Source organism: Hyperoodon ampullatus (genome assembly GCF_949752795.1).
Source record: "Hyperoodon ampullatus genome assembly, chromosome: 2".
Taxonomy (NCBI): Eukaryota; Metazoa; Chordata; class Mammalia; order Artiodactyla; family Ziphiidae; genus Hyperoodon; species Hyperoodon ampullatus.
Window position 1 is genome coordinate 10,353,945 of NC_136915.1, and position 20,679 is coordinate 10,374,623.

The following is a 20,679-nucleotide window of genomic DNA, read 5'->3' on the forward strand; positions in this document are numbered from 1 at the left end:
TGCTCCGCAACGGGAGAGGCCGCAACAGTGAGAGGGCCCGCGTACCGAAAAAAAGAAAAAAAAAAAACAAAAACACAAAATTCTCTTAATGGAAAAAATTTTCAATTCCCTAGAAGACTGTAAAAGGCACCTGGAACAGTTTTTTGCTCAAAAAGATAAAACGTTTTGGGAAGATGGAATTATGAAGTTTCCTGGAAAATGGCAGAGGGTGGTGGAACAGAACAGTGAATACGTTGCTCAATAAAGTTCTTGGTGAAAATGAAAAATGTGTCTTTTATTTTTACTCAAAAACCGAAGGAACTTTTTGGCCAACCCAATACATGAACTTCCATGTTCACAGTAGAATTACAGAGAGGAGAGTGTATATATTTTTACACTTGAAGTTGCCTCTAAAGAACTGAGGAATTGGATAAATACCCCAAGGATACCCTCAAGCTGGTTAAAAATTAATAGCCATTTCTTAACCGTTAAAGGTTGTGTGGGGAACTGGGAGTTGCAGCTTCAGACAGACTCACATGGTGCTCCTGTTGGCATTCACGTTATCTGCTCATATTCTGCATGCTTCCAAGGACAGTTGCTTTTATTAATGTTAATAACTTGGTCGACATAGTTTAGGAAGTTGAATGACTTGGAGAAGCAGGAGTTATTTGAAAACATTACTATTGTTTCTCAAAGTGAAGAAGATAAATGTTGAAAGCAACCGTTTTTCTTTATTACTGCTCAGATTAAACCAGTGTCAGACATTACAAGAGCTCTTGGCTGAATTCATTCATTACAGTGCATTTTGATAGGGACACATCTCATGATTTGACACTTACATGCACATGTCGTCAAGTGATGAACTGCTTTCTGTTGATGGTGACAGTGACAGCAGTTACTCCTTTCTTTACCACGTCTGTCTTGTGCCTAGTACTGTGCTTGGTGCTCCAGGTACATCATTGCTAATCCTCCCAATAGCCCTGCAAAGTAGGGAATCATTCTCCTCCTTTGTAGATGAGGACACTGATGTTTGAGGGGTTCCATGGTTTGCCCAGGTTCGCCCAGCTACTAAATTGTTTGGCTCCACCTTGCCTAAATCTAGTTTTTGTTTGTAATGTTTCTAAGCAGGACACTTACTGAATAAGTAGCAGTGTTTTCTAAGGCTTTGCTAATTAGCCAAGATGAATTTTCACTCCTCACTTTAGAATTGCCCATTTTAATCCTAAATAATAAGGCAGTGTGATTAAGTGAAATCTTTGGTATTGGAAAGCTAAGTTATGGTGAAAACTAATGCCTTGAGTTATTTTTGCTTTGGGGTTTATGGATTAAACAGATTTATTGTATTCCTTTGAGCACCTCAAACAGTTTTTAAAAAAAATAACAGATTAGATTTTTTTTTTTTTTTTTTTTTGCTGTACGTGGGCCTCTCAGTGTTTTGGCCTCTCCCGTTGCGGAGCACAGGCTCCGGACGCGCAGGCTCAGCGGCCATGGCTCACGGGCCCAGCCGCTCCGCGGCATGTGGGATCTTCCCAGACTGGGGCACGAACCCGCGTCCCCTGCATTGGCAGGTGGACTCTCAACCACTGCGCCACCAGGGGAGCCCCATGTTAGATTTTTATCCCTTTCCAGCTCGTCTATTAAGTGTTTTGGGTTTTTTTAATGACATATTTGTTGGTTTGAGCTTCTTATAAATATTTCATTTCTCTTAAGTTGTGTATTATTTTTGAAATCCGTTTGGAAACCACAGGAACCGAGTGAGACATTGCCTTGGCCTAATGCCCTCGGCAGTGTGGATGGCAGAGGGATTGTGTCTAGGATTGTGGAGTTCTTTCATTTTGTTTTATTGATGATTTCAAGAAGCCACTGATGTTTAGTGTCCTCCTCTGAACTAGTGTTCTTTTGTTGAGAATGACTGACTCTTCCACTGAATAAAATATAACTTTAAAAGTTTTCTTAAGCTGAATGTTATAGATCATGAACATGTTTTAATTAACATACACTCTAAAAATTAAGTCTAGAAACTGATTTTAAGTGTAATTCTGATTTGTTTGTGGTATAATTGAGTTAAATCATGCTTATTAGTTTCCTTCACTCTCACGATGTGACACCAACAAAAGATAGGGATCTTGTTTGTTTTGTCAAAATGTTTATGGGGGCATGGGTTTTTATTTTTTACCTTTTCCTTTAAGAATTCATGAAGTGTTTGAAGCAGTAGCTTCTTAAGAGGTTTTGTTTGCTGATAAAGCTGTTCCTATTCTAGCAACTTGACTCATTCTGGAGGAAAAGCAAGAAAGGAAAGAAGAATGAGAAGGGAGTTGCCCTGACCTGTTCGTGTGCACTCCTGAATTCTCCTCATGCGGGGCAGGGGTGATTGTTTACCCCACAATAGAGTCTTTAGAATATGTGTGCATGTATAAAACTTAAAACTTCTTGGATTTGTAACAAAATGTAATATGGCTTTTTCCACCTGAAACTTGTACTGAGAGTTCTTTATTCAGTTGTTCCTTAAAGGTTTAGTAAGTCCTTAACACCCTTACTCACACTGTAGGCTGGACGGAACTGCTGCTTAGTAATCTGTGCTTTCATTTTTCAAATTTCTTAAGCATTTTTCTTTCTGTTCTGTTTAAATTTTCTCTAAAAATTAAGGGGAAGTAACTTTGTTTAAAAGGTTAAAACTTGGCACGTATATTGAGAAAAAATCCTGAGGGATTATGGGTAAGAGACTAGAAAATCCTCAGTATTCTGAAGCACTTATTGTAGCTATTTATTTCCTCTTCTCATTTTTGTGGTCATGACTCTGAAATTTAAAAATACTTTTTGATAGAAGTTTTCATTATATGATGGTGTAGTTATTTTAATTGTTATATAGTAAATTTAATATACTTTAATATTACAAAGAATATTTGAACAGCTTCAGAGGTAAGAGATTTATTTTAATGATAAAATAATGATATTGTATGTGTGTGTATACAAAAATACCAGTTTCTAAGATAAGATTATGATAAGGACGTCTGACATCCTTGCTATTTTGATACTTTCAGAACTTTAAATTTTATATGTTCTTATTACTTTAATCAGTATCTGAATGACCAAAACCTAATCTCACCTTTAATGAAAGAGCTGTATGTTACCTGTTATGTAGAGCTGCAGAGGATTATCTTTTTGTTTGTTTGTTTGTTTTGTTTTTGTGGTACGCGGGCCTCTCACTGTTGTGGCCTCTCCCGTTGCGGAGCACAGGCTCCGGACGCGCAGGCTCAGCAGTCATGGCTCACGGGCCCAGCCGCTCCGCGGCATGTGGGATCTTCCCGGACTGGGGCACGAACCCGTGTCCCCTGCATCGGCAGGCGGACTCCCAACCACTGAGCCACCAGGGAAGCCCTGCAGAGGATTATCTTTGCTTTGGTTAAAAAGAAAATCAGGAAATAATACTTAGGCTAAAATTCCTCTTCCCCCTTATTTCTATTAAAGCTGCAGTGATAAACAATCTTTTCCTCTTGTACTTATAATCCTACCTCTTGGTGCAGTCTTTTGTAGGTTTCCTGAGCCACCACATGCCACAAAAATGAGGGCAAACTGGTTTGTTCACCCGTGTTTAGAACCCCCAAACAGAATTATGTGTGGTGTTTGAAGTTGAGGGACAGTTTCGAATGGGCAACACTGAAATTTCTGTGGCTTCTGTTATTTTTCTACCGTTTGGTTTCTTAGGTTCAATTTTCCATCTCTTGCCAGTTTGAGGTATAGAATATGCCTTTCTAGTTCTGTTCGCTGTATTTTTGTTTTTAACCTATGAGGTTTTCAGAACCTGTTTTCCTGTGAAGTAAAGCAGAAAGTCTCGGGTCCCTGTGAGGAATGGTAGGTCACTGCGCTCCACCTCCTGCCTTGGTCCCTTCGCTGTGAAGATGTTAGTGTTGGCATCAGTGGAAACCCATGTTCATTTCGACCAGATTTATGCTGCCGGCAGCACAGTGCTCGTTAGTTGCAGTTTTGATCTTTGTCTGTTTACACATACGTATTGTAATTTTTGTAGGATTAACACTGGAGTTGAAATTACAGTTTCCCCTCTCTCTGTCCTCCAAACAGATAAAAAGGAATAATTACCAGTAGTCTCAATCTTGGTTGGATTTTTGAACGAGGGGTTTAAGATTGCAGATTTGCTTCCTTTTAGGAGTTTTATTAGTTGCCAAATATATTATTCAGGAAGTATCTCTTCCTTGCTAGGTGTGATCATAGGAGTATTCGACAGCAAGGTCACATTTGAGTGTTGAGCTTAATAACGTCTATTTGTGGTTTTGATTCCATCGAAATTATAAATTCAGGAATTGGCTGGAAAATTACTGTCTGTTTGCTAAAGCAAATTAAATTCATGGTTGAATCAGAGCGTGGAAAGTATTGACTCAAGAAAAAGTGACCCTTAACTAACACTATTTCTGACCCCTTTCAGTTGTAGAGAGGTGGGGTCTTCTGAATCTCATGGGCAGTTGTCAGAAAGTACATGGAATTGGTAAACTTTGTTTTCATAGTAAATGACTGTTATGTTCCCCTCCAACTTCTTTCTATGTTAAAGCACATTAAGTATGTTGCTCAGGCTTCACTGTTGCTTCTGTATTAAATACAACTGGATCAGTACTTTGCCAATGATACCTTGTTTAAACGAGCCTGATGTGTGTATGTTGAGGGGAAGAGAGAAGGGAAAAACTGCTGACCCAGCTAAACCTTTGAGTGCCGGGAGATGTACAGTGTGTGGATTTCATTGTGGCATGCTGGAACATAGCCTTGGAGTTCCAAGGCCAGATCCAAATCCTAGCTCCACCAGTTACCAGCATGTGACTTTGGGTGGATTACTCTACACATTTTGATCTTCAGTTTACCTGTCTGTAAAATGAGGGTAACACCTACAGTGTAGGGTTGCCTTGAGCATTAAGTGCGAGGCTCACAGGAGCATGTGTGGCACAACGACCTCGGTCCACTTCATTGGAATTGGTGGCCACCGGCAAAATTAGCTCCGTGGTAACTGCCTATTCTTGGGCCTATCGTGGCACTTCTGGATTAAAAAAAAAAAACAAAGAAACGAACAGTTTCAGTATCTTCTTTAAAAAATCCATATATTTTGCTTTGGCAACATGGAATGAATTAAGTATAGATTACAAATTAGGTAAGAGTAAAGAGCCTCTTTGGATCTGTAACTAGATACACATTGGGACACTAGAGAATTCCTCAGTTGCTGGAGATCTGCTTCTATCTTAAAAGCTGTCTTCTTTCACTCGTTACCCCAACTAGGACACCTGTGATCACACAGGTTGGTGGATTAGACAGCTCTTGGAATTTGATTTATTAAATAGGCAAAAGTAAACGTTTCACTATTTGCTTGCTGCCCAAATGAAGGGCTTACCGTCTTCCTGTTTCTCTGCCTTACCTTTATGTGATCCAAATCACTCGCGACTTTCCTGTTACAACGAAATTTTATGCAGGTGAGGTTTTGGATGAATTTTGGATACACTTTCTTAGATAGTAAATTATCAGACATCCTTGAAGGTAGCTGTGTGGGAGCCGTTTCAGTGCTGTTTATGACAGATTAGGAAATCTTGTCATTTTACATCTTGATATGAATTCAGGGAAAAACTAAAGTGTGAAAGAGCTGTTCTCTTAGGAGAAGTTACTATTTAAGTTGACAATGTCAGTTTTATTTATTATGTATTATACTTATTAAATGTCCTGATTATCCGTGCAGCACTTTTATTGAGCAGTCTGGGGAGTTGGGGTTCTTTTTCAGGGTCACACAGGAGCGCTCCTGTCAAGATGCATATTTACATGCACTCACCACTTGACTTCATAGCAACACAGGTATCCTTGAGCCCCAGGTGTTGTGTTTACGGCTCTTCGTGACTTTGAGGGGAGAGGAGCCTTAGGTGCTATCTGATTTTCAAAGACGTCTAAGATTCCTTCCCGAAAAGATTAGGAACCAGTAAAGTGAACTAGTGTGCTTAATTTAAAAAATTAAGAACAGAGTGTTCTTTAGAAGCAATAAAATCAGTGGGTTACAGACTTTAAAAATTGACGTATACTCGCAACTTCTGCTGTTGGAGCATTTATATATGTGAATGGAGATGTTAGTGAGTGTTTGACGTAATTCTCTCTCATCTCAATTAAACGTCTGTCCTCACTGGACTTGTACGTTTCTGTCGTGATATCTGGGTGGGATCCTGTGAATCGATGTAGAACAAATGAGTAAAAGAAATGGATGAATTCGGATTTGTTAGGGAAGCAGAATGGTATTGTCTTCATAAGAAGGAACATATGCTGACAATTTAGACTTGTAGGCGTGGGATTTCTGTAATTTGTTTAGTAGAATCTACTGTGCATAATCCGTACAATTGATTCCATTTACTGAGTCTGTGTCAGCCACTGTGCGAAGTTAGTTCCTTGTGCACATTATCTTGGGTTCCCTTCCCTAGGACAGTGTCAGGTAGTTATCACCCGTATGCATCATAGTTAGTTCCCCTCTGCTCTGAACCAAGATTACTTCTCCTTAATCGTGTCTTGGCCCATGGCTGCGCAATATAATTTCAGTTCTGTGAATTTCCGTTTTGTGGGCTCTTGTCGTTTGGGGACCTATTTTATTCCGAATGCCCCCCCAACACCAGGGAGGGAGCGGGGGAGAGCCCAGTCCGAGTCTCACTTTAGTTGGGGTCAGCTCTTTGCAGGGAAGATGTGTGACCTTGGTGACACAGGAACCTTTGGGGGCAGGTGAAATGCGTGACTGGATTGAGAGTGAGACCCCTTTTCCCAGCGTGGACACTGGCCTAGGAGGCAGCTGTGTTTCAAATCCTCATCCTTTTGTGAGCTCTTCCTCCTGGACTTCTTTGTTGCCTGAGGGCGTTATTTCACCTCTACGCTGGCAAAAGAGAGAAGCAGCGTCAACTCGGGACCCTGTGGGATAATCCTTGGAGAGTGGCACCGAGTAAGATTTAGTGTTTCTAAAAGGCTGTGATCTCAGTGCTGGAGCCTGTTAGCAGAGCTGGAGCCCCGTGGCTGTGTTCCTACCAAGGGCGGGCTGTAGCTTGTAGCTTGGTTACTAGCGATTCCCTGAGCCTCCTCACTGTACCTGGCTGGACGGTTATTTACATCACCCCGCCCCCAGTGCTGTCTCTCTCCCCCCTCCCCCCTTCCTCCCTCTCTCTCTGCCATCCCCATCCTTCCTGCCAGCTTCCTCCCTCCTGCATTCCCTTCTTTCTATTTTTAATGAAATACACATTTTCTGGAACATTTTTTCCACTCAAGATTTGCTTCTTGTTGACATTAGTAGGGCCTTTTTTGCAAAGGGGATTGCTTTTCACAAAGTTAGACAAATAACTTCCATTTTAAATATCTTTGGGGCAGATATCTTTGTAGTAATATATGTGTGTTCCCTTATAGCTCTTAACAAAGTGCCTTGTAGGTAACAAGCACCCAAGAAAATGATCAAAATACTTCTACTTCACTGTTACTCCAGAAACTTCACTATGTAGCGGAAAAATTTTTTTTATCTAGCAAGAATAATGAGCTTGGGGTAAATTTTAATAGTAGTCTGATAAAGGCTAATACATGTGAGGATGAGATGAGTTGTTAAGTAGGCTAGTAGGATTTTGTTTTTAGGTGGAGGTCTGTAAGAGAAAAAATCTGGAATTGAATTTATATGTAACTTGTGATTTTAAAAATAATTGCTTTGTGAGGAGAATACATTTTAGTTCCTTCCCTGCTTCTTGAATCTGAAAGACAACCTCGGCAGTTTTGAGTTTGTCAGAGGGGTGAATTTGTGCTACCCCGGGTACATGCCTAAGCCCTGGAGAGCAACCTCTTTTCCGATGGGAGCAGAGATGTGTCATTTCGTACGCTCTGATAGAGGCACATCTGCAGGCGTGAGAGGGGTTGGAGGACAGTTGAGGTCTTGAACAGAAGGGAATGAGTTCATTTAGCAATAGTGATGAAGAGTCTTAAAAATTATACTGGAATAAATCGTCTCATTTCATGGTAGATCCCAGTGATTTGGTAGCGTAGTAGCTATAAATTCTTTTGTGTTTGTAAATGAATTGCTTAAACCTCTACCAAAATGTGTCATATTCAAATGCCATTGCCAAATTTTTACATTTTAGGAGACGCAAAATAAAAGCTAGTGAACAAGACTCTCATGGTTATCATAGTTGACTGCCAAGACATTGACCCTCAGCTTATACCTGGGAGGTACTCAGGGTGATTGTTTAAATTAGGTTTTTGACTTAAATAATTATGGATATGATAACCAAGTACATTGAAACAAGAAAAAGAATAGGGGGTGTGTAGCTTTTCAAAAGGAGGAGACAAATCAATTTTTTGTTTGAAGTAATGTGGTGCGTGGCAAAGAGAATCGAAGGATATATACTAGAACGCTCACAGTGGTAATGTGAATGCTTAAGCAGTTAGGGCTATTTAATGATGCCTGTTATGAATACAGTTGACCCTGAACAACACGGGTTTGAACTACAGGGTTCCACTTATATGCGGAGTTTTTTCAATAATGAATAGTACAGTACTCAGTGATCTGAGGTTGGTTGAATCCGAGGATGCAGAAACCCAGCTAGGGAGGAACCGCATATATGGGGGGCTGACTACAAGTTATACATAAATTTTCAACTTCGTAGCGGGTCAGTGTCCTGAACCCCCCTGTGCTGTCAAGGGTCAAATGTATTTTAAATCCCAAATGTCACTGTATCTCTGTTGTGGATTTGGTGTTCCTGGGGAGAGTGCATTCTGGACACTATGCTGCGATGTACAGGTAGGAGATGGAAAAGAGAAACACTTCAATACTTTTTGCTGTGCAGGCAAAGTGGAAAGTTGAGGCCTTTTCCAAATTGTACTGATGTAAAATTGCATACGTTAATCTCAGCCAAAAGAAAAGTTTTCTCGTCTCATTAATTTTTTGTTAATTTGTAGGTATTTTGTTAATTTGTAGGCTTTTGTAGGTACTTCTTTTTTAAAAAATCGTTTATTTTTTGCAGCATGTAACCAAATGTTCATCTAGAAAAATTAGAAAATACAAACAGATGGAGAAACAGGTATCATACCCTCATCAATAATCTTGTCACCAGGAGCCACCTGCCAACATCTTAATGCAGATCCTTTTGGTTTACATCTGTGGATAAATTTTAGCCTGATTTTATTAACTGGTGATATGGCTTGACCATTGTTCCTGTGGGCATTTCTGTGTACAAATGTAAAGGATAAATTTTACGTGTTGCAATTGTGTTGACTCAGACTTATATCTAGATTTTACTTCCTGAAAGTTTTTTTAAACTAAGTTTTGTAATTAATTCATCAGGATATAGCATTGTAAAACTTATCATGGGCTTTGGGAGGAGAAAATAGACTTTCCTTTTGCTGAGACTGACCAATTCTCGAGGGTGTGGCTGTCCCCTGTGTTTTAGGGTTGCAGGCACTTGTAACACACCACCTCCCTGCACAGCTCCCAGGCCTGGTTTGTTTGGCCACAGGGGACTGACACCTGAACTTTGAATTAAGTTCTTTACTTTGCAGTTGCCAATTCACTTTTTATATGTAAGGTTTTCAGACTTTAGATACATTTTTTTTTCCTGTAAAATAAAGGCTACTGAAAATCCATGAGAAGAACTTGAGAAATTAAAATGATTGTAAAACAGAACAGGCTAGCAGCTTGTTTCAGTTTCAGAGGTCTGTAACATTTTGTTTATGCCACAAGACTTTTTGAGGTTCCCAAGAGTGTAAGGAAATTTAAAGCTTTCTTAATTTGAATTTACTGAAGTTTATTTGGGGAACCATTTCTAGTGTTTGGAATTATCCAGTCAAAGCCGCGAAAAGCCTTTTTTTAAAAAAGAAATTAAAAGCTCCCTTCAGATGTGATCTTCGCTGTTCTTCCATCAGCCTGACATTTGGAAGAGGTGGGGAGCCAGAGCCTCCACAGCAGCAAAGACTGTGCCCCGCTCCCTCCCCGCCCCCCCATCCCTCGCTCGGGCTGCAAGCATTCCAGGAATTTATACTGTGATCTGTAGCGCTGAAAAATCCAGAACTTTGTTCCATTGTTTCTGTTGAAGCAAAGCCTAGAGTCCTGTTTTAATACCATGAGCAACTTAAAACCAGAGAGGTTTTATTTTTATAATTTGCCTCCAGGATTGCAGACAGCTCTTGGTGAGGAGTTTAACTACAGAAAAAGATTTGAAATTTTGCCCAAGCAGCATAACAGAATTTTTTACTACCAGGTACATTTCAAGGTTATTTTCTGTGTGAAAGAAATCTGTAGAAAATGTATAGCATATCACTTTCGTAAAAACCAACTGTTGCAGCATCTTACTGCCTTAAAATTTCTCTCTTTCAAACACAGTGGGCTGATGGGGCTAAGGCCACAAGTGGTTTGTTTACCCACTGGTCTCACCTTGGCCAGTTTAACGGCCACTTCTGATCATCTGATAAACACGTTCTTGCGTGTGTGGTGACATTGTCGACCTTTACACAGGGAAGCCTTTCTGGTTGCAGTTTCTCACATTGGGCCTGCTGCCACAGGTTTCCTTCTGATGACTTCCAGGGTAGTAAACTCAGTATCTTTTTCTTTTTTTTTTAAAGAATACATGAAAGGACTCCCCTGGTGATGCAGTGGTTCAGACTCTGCGCTTCCACTGCAGGGGGCACAGGTTCGATCCCTGGTCGGGGAACTGAGATCCCACGTGCCGCGTGGCACAGCCCCGCCCCCCCCCCAAAAAAAAACAAAAAAAACATGAAGATTATTGAAATGACCTGTAGTTCTTTGTGGAAAACCTAGTTTTGTATATCCGTTTCCAGCTTCTTTTCTCTCTACTCATCACACCCACTGCAGAATGTTAAACCACTGCCAGATGTGAAACACTGCTGAGGTCTAACTCTGACCACCCTCAAGGAGCTCACACAGCATCAGTTTGGCCATTCTTTCAGCTAACGGTTTTGCTCTTGTCCGTTGGTTCCCCTTCCTTACTACCTGATCTGCTAGAGATCTTGTTTGTTTGTGGGTTTTTTTTTTAATCCTATAAAGAAGTCATTTAACATGAACTTTATGCTTTTTCCCCAGTTAAGCTTTTCATCTTGTTTTGGGCCTGCTGTCATGAAAACCACTCCCTTGCCTTTCAGAAATTGAAAAAGATGCACAATGACTTTGTATGTTCATGATGAATTTCTCAAACTTGCCTGAAATGCATATGGCACTGTTAATTCTTTTCAAGGGTGAAATTGGAACCCACAAAGTGTCACTAACAAGGCTGTTAGAACACGGTGGATAGAATGGTGAGTTGGATGGGAATAAAAGTCCCAGTTTTACTACAAACTTGCTGTGAGATTTTAGGCAGTTCTTGTAAATGAGAGCAAGCTCAGAGAAGTGTGTTGGTGAAGTTTGGTTAAACCATCTTCAAGGCTCTTTCTACTCCAAATCTTAGGGTTCTTCTCTCTCTTACCTTTTAATACAGCCCATTAATTCCATTATTCCATGTCCGTTCTCATCTCTAAGATCTGTATCCTCTGCTTAGCTGAATACTTTGTTGAAGCCTTTCTTCAACCGTGTGTGAGAGCATGCTTCCAGTCTTCAGATTTCCTATGTGGGAGCCTCTCATTTCAAGATAGAAAGAAGAGAAAGGTTTTTGCCATAGAATGGTCACAGAAGGAGGACAGTCTAGATGGTAATGTCATAAGGCTTGGGAGAGGGATTTTAAGATGTTAAGCCCATCAAACTGATCAGACTGTCAAATGCCAAAGAGAGACTTGGGGGCAGATAAAGCAATTAGGGGTTTTGTGATTACAAGATCAGAGGTAACCGTCCGAGTGGAGTTCCGGGAGCGTAGAGAGGATGAAAGTTCCGTTGCAGGGATGCAGGGCTGAGTGAGAGAGGAACTGGAGGCAGCAGGCACACCCACCCTCTGGGGGGTCAGGGTTGGTCCCTGTTCAGGTCAGCCTGTTTCCTTGATGACCTTTCATGGTGTGATTGTGGGTCTTGCCTGGTTTGGAATCATCTGTGCATCTGAGTAAGACGGTAAGCTCCCCAGACAAAGATGGGCTGGACCTGCTTCTGTGCACTGATACTGAATTCTGATTTTAAGCTTCAGAGTTGGGTAGCTCCCCAGTGAGGAGGCAGGCAGTGCACGTAGAGTTACATATGGTTCTAAATTTAATTCATTTCAATCACCAAATGCATGAGCCTTCACTGTTGTGATGAATTTTTAATGTAACTTGAGCAGGCCTTCTAGAATTTTGCATTCTCTCTGATGCCTGAACATTTTTAACTGAAACATTATTCTTTAGAATTTCCTGGTGTCTGTCTAGCTCATCAGAAGAGTAGAAAATAGTCCAGAACTTAAATTATTCATGTGATGTTTTAGGCAATTTTGGTTTTGCACCTTGCATTGCAGGCACCAGCAGCATAATGCCACATGTTGTCTTTAAAATGTAGTCATTGTGGCTGTCTGATTTCTCTATATGGTAGCTATTTCTCTAGAAAATCAAAAAAATTTTTTATTTTATTTTTTTCGGTACGTGGGCCTCTCACTTTTGTGGCCTCTCCCGTTGCGGAGCACAGGATCCGGACGCGCAGGCCCTGCGGCCATGGCTCATGGGCCCAGCCGCTCTGCGGCATGTGGGATCCTCCTGGACCGGGGCATGAACCCGTGTTCCCTGCATTGGCAGGCGGACTGTCAACCACTGCGCCACCAGGGAAGCCCAGAAAATCAGATTTTATTGATATTATTTACCATATTTGCTCAGATTGGGGTTCCGTGCTGTTGACTGATAACTTGCTTCTGGCCTAAGATAAAATGGAACAGGAAAAAAATCTCCATTCCAATTTGATCATTCCTTTTCTTTAAATGTAGTGAAAGTCTTTGTATCACTTTTCTTTCATTTGCCGTTGAAAACGAGTGAAATGATGGATATAAAGTGCTTTGTAAAGAATGTTTATAGTCTGCATTATTGTTCTTGAGAACGAAATGTAGTGGAGCACCTTTGGTATCGTCGTCGTGGGGTTTTAATTCTGACTCCTCTAGAGATGCTTTAGTTGTGTGACCTCCGGCAGATGGCTTCATATCTGTGGTCCTTGGGTGTCTGTAAAATGAGAGGCGTGGATTGGGACTTTGGGGCCGTCTAGCGGAACGGCACTTAAGTGGTAAGGGCATCAGTTTTACAACACGGGCATGCGATAGGCCTGAAAGTAAGTATACCACATCCGATCCCCAACTAAGAACCAAAGATTATTATTTGGGGGAGGGTGGTGGGGGGAGAACCTTGATGCAGTGGATAACTGCTGTTTTCCTTCTGTTTCATTCAGTTTTCTTCATCTTTATGTGTGTATTTCTTTTCCTTATATACATGAAGTTTTGTCCTGTCCTTCATTATGTTCTTTGTCATTGTCTGCATTCCACTTTCCTTGTGTTTCATTCCTGTATCTTTCTTGTTTAGACCAACTGGAGCACGCAGCTGGCAGAGCCTCTATGTAGGACCCTTCAGGAACCTGAGGGTAAGTGCACACGTGTACTTACCAGGCTCCCAGCGGCTCTGCCGGACCAGTTCTCCAGGCACCTCCTGCCTCACAGACAGGAACTAACACATCTCCCTCCCTTTGTAAAAGTCCTTACAGGTTGTTTTTGGTTATGAGTTGTTTTTGTTTCTGTTTTCTTTTAATTTGATTGCATATAGAACAAAAACCAAGTATCGGGGTGGGGGGGTGGGAAATGTATTGATTTAAGGAAATATAGCAGGTGCCACCAGGTGTTATTACAATGTTTGGCTTTATGAGTGACACTAGGCATACCTAAGTGTGAGTCAGGATACCCGGGTTCAGGCTTCTGTCATAGATTGATCAGTCCTCTTGGGACCCTGGTCTTCAGTTTCTCTCAGAAAAAATAGCAGGTCGGACAGTTGATTTCAGTAGCCCCTTTATCTCTAGTCTACGGTCCTAATGGGAAGTAACTCAGGTATTAGATGATTCTGATAAAGATTGAGAAAATCACTTTATGTATCAGATAATCTCAATTCCATGAATGAGTGATGATTAGATTCACGATAGACTCATTTTCATCGTAAACTAAGTCTAATTGTTCCATTTCTTAGTTTTTAGAATTGGTTTATTAGTGTTACTCGAATACTTAAAAAGTGTTTATAAATATGTAGACTGTGGAGCCCCATATTGGTTTAGCCCAGTGGTTCTTAATGTAGAGAGACAACCCCTCCCTCCTTTCGGGTGAGACTTAGGCCATGTCTGGAGACTTGCTTGTCACAGATAGAAGGAGGGGCATGCTCTTGGCATCTAGTGGGTAGAGGTCAGTGATGCTTCTGAGTGTCCTCTGATGCTTCGGACAGCCCCACAGCAGGGAGTGATCTCCCCAAATGTCAGGCGTGCTGTGGTCGGGACGCTTGTAGCAGCCTGTGGTGGGTACTCTTGTTTGTCCTCTGAGGAGAATGCACATGTCCCTCAAGTGGCGTCTCTTCCCAGGGCAGATCAGGCTTTCCTGGTCCTGCTTTTTAAAGAGGATACCAAGGGTGGCACGGGGGTGGGGAGATCTGAGGATGGTGCAGCTTCTCACTGATTAGGTTTGGAGAGTCCAAAGATAAGACATTTGACATGCAGTATCAGCTGGGTGTCCTAATATTCTTTTATGTAGGGAATAAAACTAAAAATAGCACTTTTACCTTTTAGTTACATGATTTCATTCTTAGTACGTATCAATGAATGGTACTGTTAAAGTTGTGCTTTGCTTTATGTAAATGTAGAAATTTTACTTATTTAATAGTCTATTTATACATATAGGCCAGTTTACTTTTTTTGTACAACCTGCTACTAGGTTCATATAGCACTTGATAGGCTTCAGGAAATTTTTTGAATTGCTTTTGCAAGGGATTGTATTACCACAAATTGACATCTGTTTTTCTATTATATTTTACAGTGTGACTTAAAAAAAAAAGTATGTAAGGTTTATGTGTAAGAGGTAGGGCTTACGCCTTCAGTTTTACTTATTTCGAAAGTTCATACCTGTACAAAGTAGAAAGTAAGAGGTTAGTCAAAAAAAAAGAAAAGGGTCACATTCTTTTGCCCTGTTTGGGGTACATGAGGTGGTACTGATATAAAAATTGGGGGGTTTTGATCCAGGGGAAAAACTATCTGAATATAACTTTTGAATCAGGTGTCTGTGGGCGCTAGGAGCCCTTTCTGTGAACCTCATCAGACATGAACTGCACTTACTACGGCAATTATGTTAATAGCCAGGTAATCCCTTATATTTGCGTTGTTTGCTACCAGTAGTCTGCTATGGGCCAGGCATCACAGACAAGGAAGGGCATATGTCATAATGAGGATTAGAAAACTGGTTGAATCCAAATTCCCTTAAAACACAGCTGTATTTTTCAAGAGCCTTTGTCATCATCAGATTTAGGCTAAGTGCTATTAAGTTGACAAAGGGAGAAAGACTTGAGAGAGGAGGTTACTTCTTACAATTTGAAAAGGTGTATTCATGTCCTTGCCCCTTGCAGAGGGGATTGGTTTATAACCCTTCCACCTGGGGACTTGAATGGGCCATCTCCAGGCAGACTCTCAGCTTCTGTTTCCACCAGAGTGTGGTTCCAGTGAAGTATATGCTTGTGTCCTGGGTTCCACTTCAGCTGCCTTTAGAAGTGAACGGATTGGTGTGTTGTTATCAGGAATTTGAGTGAAGGTTTTATATAATTGCAAAAAACAGCTTTTTTTTTTTTTTTTTTTTTACAGGCTGAAGAATTAGGGATTTAAAATGGTATTTTAGAATTTGTTTTTTAAGACTAACAAATTAAATGGCTGATTATTAAGTATTCTATACTTTATTTTTCTTGTCTGCATCTCAAATATTTATCAAAATCTGGGGATTTTTTTAGGGTTAATATTTGCTTTGTATTGTAATTGATGTTTCTGTTTTTAATCCTGATCTTTGCAGTGGTGGTATTTTGTGTCTCTGACCTCATTTTCATCTGTTGTCTGTATTTTAGTTAATTATTCTCCTCTCTAGTGATTCTCTGTTAAGGAGAATACCGTTTTCCAGAAGCTCCGAGTGGTTTCTAGTTTGTCGTTTTACTAGACCAGAGATAAAGGTGTCAGGAGGCTTGTTTTGAAAGAGAAAGGACAGCTCTGAGAGCTGTTTGGGGCCTGGCTGGGGAGAGCATTGCAGAAAGAGAAGGAAGGTTTGGGGAGATGGAACGGGACTTACTCTGAATCTGAAACCGAAAACCAACAGCCACCAGGAGTAAGAAGCGTAGAACGGAAGAAGTGGAACAAGGTCACAGATTCTGACTAAATCCCAAAGAGACTGAGCTTCCAAACCTTCAGTATTAGTACTTGCACAGAGAATTGTTTTTCCATGTTGAATATTTCGGTGACTTTTTAGTTCATTGTTCCAGCTCATCAGATATGTGTTGCATTTCAATCTTATCTTCTGAACTGCGTTGTCACTTGGAACGCAAGTTAGTGTTTCCTGACTTCATCCTGCGGGTTGTTAATGAAATGCTGAATTGTGCTGGACCTGGGACCCTCAGAGTGCCATGCGGGCTGACAGTGAATTATCCAGAATTACTCTGCATTTGATATTTGAGCTGTAGTGCATGGGAGTATCCCTTGCCATTCAGTAACATCTCTGCTTCTGTTGTTTTACTTTGACAAGTCTGGATAATGTCTTAACTAAAAGGGCCCAAGTTATAACATGTTATTTTTCTCTAATGTGCTTCTTACAAATATCTAGACTTCTGCCAGTTCCTATTATTTGTGTGGCCTTGAAATTAGTGCTCTTATCTAATTTTCCTGTTACATCAGTGTTGTTAACTTTTTTGGAGTATTTTACATATTAATTTGATAGCTGTTATAGCTAGGAGGGGAACTGTTACTTGAGATTCTCAAAAATGTAGGATTTATGGGTTTCTTGTCTTTGACATAACTTAAAAGTATTCATATTCATCATCTTTCTTCAGGAATCTGAGGTGATAATTGCCTAGAAATATACAGTTCGCTGTGTTTGAATTAGTAATTGTCCCCAAGAATTCAGGATAATAATGAGTGGCTGAACGAACAAAACAAATAAATAAATATTGTGTTTCAGGGAAGAAAAAATCCCAAGAAAATAAAAACAAAGCAAACAAAACTGAAGACATACAGCTGAAGACAAGTGAGCCAGATTCCACCTCTGCAAATATGAGAGATTCTGTGGAAGGTAAGCTTGGGTATTGGACCTGTATGATTCGGGTATACATTGCCACCAGTTACTTTGACTTTGTATCTCCTTGGAATGCCCTTCTGAGAATCATCCAAGAACCATAAAGGGTTAAACAGCAAAAAGGTCGCCTGAATTTAATGTGGCAAGTTGAGCCTTACACGTCTTACCTCCCCTTCAAAAAATCATTGAAGACCTTTCTTGTTAAAGATGAAGTTATTCCCTGGTTAAAATAAAATGAAACATACTGTGTGATTGTATTTACTGGCAGGGACAGGAGGGGGCTTCTGGGGTGCCAGTACCAGTCCATCGCTGGGTTGGGATGAGCACATCAGTGTATTCATCTGTTGACATCTCACCTTGCTATACTTTTCTTTATGTTTTTTACTTCAATTAAAAACTCACTAAAACATATCAAGCACCTTTGATTTTATATATCAGAATGAAAAGTATATAGAATGAAAAGTTTCTGTTTTTTTTCTTAGAATTTAAATTCCTACTTTATCTCTTCATGTCTCTCCGCACAAAATTTTCTTCTTTAGAGCCCCTTCTGAGAATTAATATTCTAGGCCCTCCATGATGTAAGAATTCTCAGAGACGGGGATTGAATGTTACTTGGGAAGGCAGATTGCCCTGTGCCTGGTGCCGTCAAGACACCATATCGAGACTCTTGCCAGTAGAAGTGAGGGGGGTGGTGTGTGTGTTAATTTGTTATGTGGCAAATTCATGCAACAGACCGGGCTTGCTCAAGAGTTCGTAGTGACCCAAACAGGCAGATTTCAAAATACAGGCTGTGGCTCTTTCAAAAAACATTTGCAGAAAAAAAAAAAAAAAAAAACCAACAAAATATTGTGGATGCCTTTTATAATCATTTTATTAGCACTGTTTGACATTCGTAAAGGACTGTAATTTTCTGTGGCATCTTAACGAAGCAAGAATAGACAGATTGATTTCCCAGAGCCCTATAAGAAAAAGTGCTGCCTGCTGATAGCAGGTGTGCTAAGACATTTGTTTGAACAATAACAAAAATACTAAAGAACCTTACTACTATTAGCGGCAGAATTAAAAACCAGTCCAACAGTCCCCTCTCCCATTCAATAACTCAGGGCAGTTATTTTCTCCTGATATAACATCAGGTCCTGTGAAAAAAAGATACTTAATATTTTGCCTGCTTGTGGTGCAGCTGGTCAGTATTTGATTGGTTCTGTACGTTGTGGATGTCAGCTTCTCCTGCATGTTCTGTTTGGTCCTCAGAAAGTAGTCTCTATACTGAGCAGACAGTTCAGACTCTTCCTTGTGTTTCCCAAACCATCCTTTATGTTTAAAACTCACCAGACCTCGAGTGTGGCCACACTTCGGTTCATAGAGCCGTGCACATTTTGGTTCATATTACTTTGGGCAGTTTTAAATCTGGGATTGTTTACCAATCAGAGAAAAAATATTTCCATTCAAAGAAGCCATGGATTTTGGCTAAAAATGAACTGTATAAAGAAATTTTTGAGCCTTAGAGATGTTATTTTCATTTCTGTTGTCTCATCTTGATTTTTTTTTAGCAATGTGCTGGGTCTTTGTTGAAAATGTATTTGGAAAGGGAGTTGGCCCCTAATTTGAAATACATTACTACCATCAAATGACTGGTTTCCCAGTTTGTGGAAAACTCATGCAATTTAAGAAATAAGTCTGGAGGAAGGAAGGCTGGTGTCCATTTAGAGGCAGAAACCTTAATTGCTAGTGGATGGTAGTGGTAGATGGGGGAAAAGGAAGACCGATCTTCCTAGGAAACAGCAGGAGGACTAGGACGGAATCGTTGAGCTTATATTAATACCTGCATGTGCAGAGTTTGAAAAGGTTGGCTTTTAAAACCCTTCCTTGTCCCCTGTATCCAGGCAGTCACCAAGTTTGTTTACAGGACTCTGGCAGCGTATCTCCATGATCTGACCGCTTTTTTTTCCTGCCTCTTCTGCTTCTTTCTGTTTCCATCTCTCCGTGTAGGTAGCCAACCTCTCCCTTCTAATGCCACTGCATCAGTATTGGTTTTCTGCCTCTTCCCAACCCCTTAATACACCCTGCAGCCAAATCTCCCAAATGGCACTCTTCTGCTTTAAAATATCTTAATGGCTCCCCATTGCCTCCAGCTAAGTCCACACTAATTTACAGTGTGCGGCATGTTTTGATTGCTCCTGCTTGGTTTTCCTCTTCTATCCTTGTCCTTCAGGTTCTGCCTGCTTAGTACCTTCTCTGAGAAGCCTCCCCTGATCAATTAACCAAGCCGCTGGATGTTCCTCCCGTGTGCTTCCGTCCTGTACCTTGTTAACCATGTACTTCCATAAGCTTGACCATTAATTCATTGTAGTAGTGTTGCCTGCTTGCCTCGCTCCTGTTAAAGTGGAGCTCTGTAAGGATAAGGATCTTGGTGGCCTTATTCACCTAGTTCTGATGTATAGTAAATACTTGTCCAGTGCATAGGGGGAGAGCCAGTTAATAGAACCAGGAGAAGTCAGAGTAGCTCTGCTGCTTCTACAGACCCATTCTTAACTCTTCAGGTATCTGCAGTAAAAGGGGTGTAGTTCAGCAGAGAGTTAGGTGGTCCTGTAGAGAAAGCAGCATCGTGGGCCATCCCCGTCAGCATTAAACGCTCTATAACAGCTCCTGTCTCAGAGGCCCTTGCTGTCCCTGTGTTTCCTTCTAGCCGCTACCCCCATTTTTCTGCTTTCTTTTACAGCTAAACTTGAGAGAGTTGCTTATAGTCTCCCTGTCTCTCCTTCCTTCTCTTCTCTTCTGAGCTCCTTGAGGCCTTTGCCCCCACTACTCCACCAAAACTGTTGCTGTCACCATCACCACACCTCCACCGTAGCAAATGGAATGTTCAGTTCTCATTCCCATCTTACCCAGCCCATTAGCTGTTCTGGACACAGCTGGTCACTCCCTCCTTAGTTTAAGGGCTGCCACTCTCTGGGCTCTCCAGATACCTCCCTGGCAATTCCTCTGAAACCTGGGTACTGGAGTCATCTGGGGACACAGCCATCCCCCCTCTTCTGTATGCATTTGCTCTCCAAGTGAGCTCGTCCAGACCCGTGCTCCAAGTGTCATTTCTGGTCTGAGGACTTAGCCATTTCTAGGCTTAGCCTCTTTTGGACCGTGAGTCATATATAACTACTTAATATCTTTACTTGGATATTTATAAGGTACCTCAAACTTCAGCACATCCAGAGTAAACTCTAGTTTCCCCCCAACACACACAAATGCACACAGACCAGACTTGCTTTTCTCTCCGTCTAATACAGTTTAGTGAGCAGGATAACGGCAGTTGCTGTGGAATCCTCCTTGACCCTTCCTCCTCCACCACCACCCACCGTAGTCAGTCAACAGGCACATCTTGTCAGCTTCATCTGCAAAATAATCCACAGTCTGACCACTTCCTGCCACCTCCCCAAGCCACTCTCGTCTCTTCTCCTGGAGCATATAGTAGGGTTGCCTCCACCCT

At 41.1% G+C, this 20,679-nt stretch overlaps 1 protein-coding gene across 2 annotated transcripts in view; it reads left to right on the plus strand.

Moving 5' to 3' along the window:
- The window catches only part of PRDM2 (PR/SET domain 2), a gene marked incomplete at its 3' end in the record, with an annotated part of 80,494 nt that overhangs the window by 25,979 nt on the left and 33,836 nt on the right, over nt 1–20,679 (plus strand). For both annotated transcript variants that reach the window (XM_079697945.1, XM_079697946.1), the window contains exon 4: nt 17,085–17,195. In XM_079697945.1, coding sequence (XP_079554071.1) covers nt 17,085–17,195 — 111 coding nt within the window. The remainder of the gene's footprint in view (nt 1–17,084; nt 17,196–20,679) is intronic.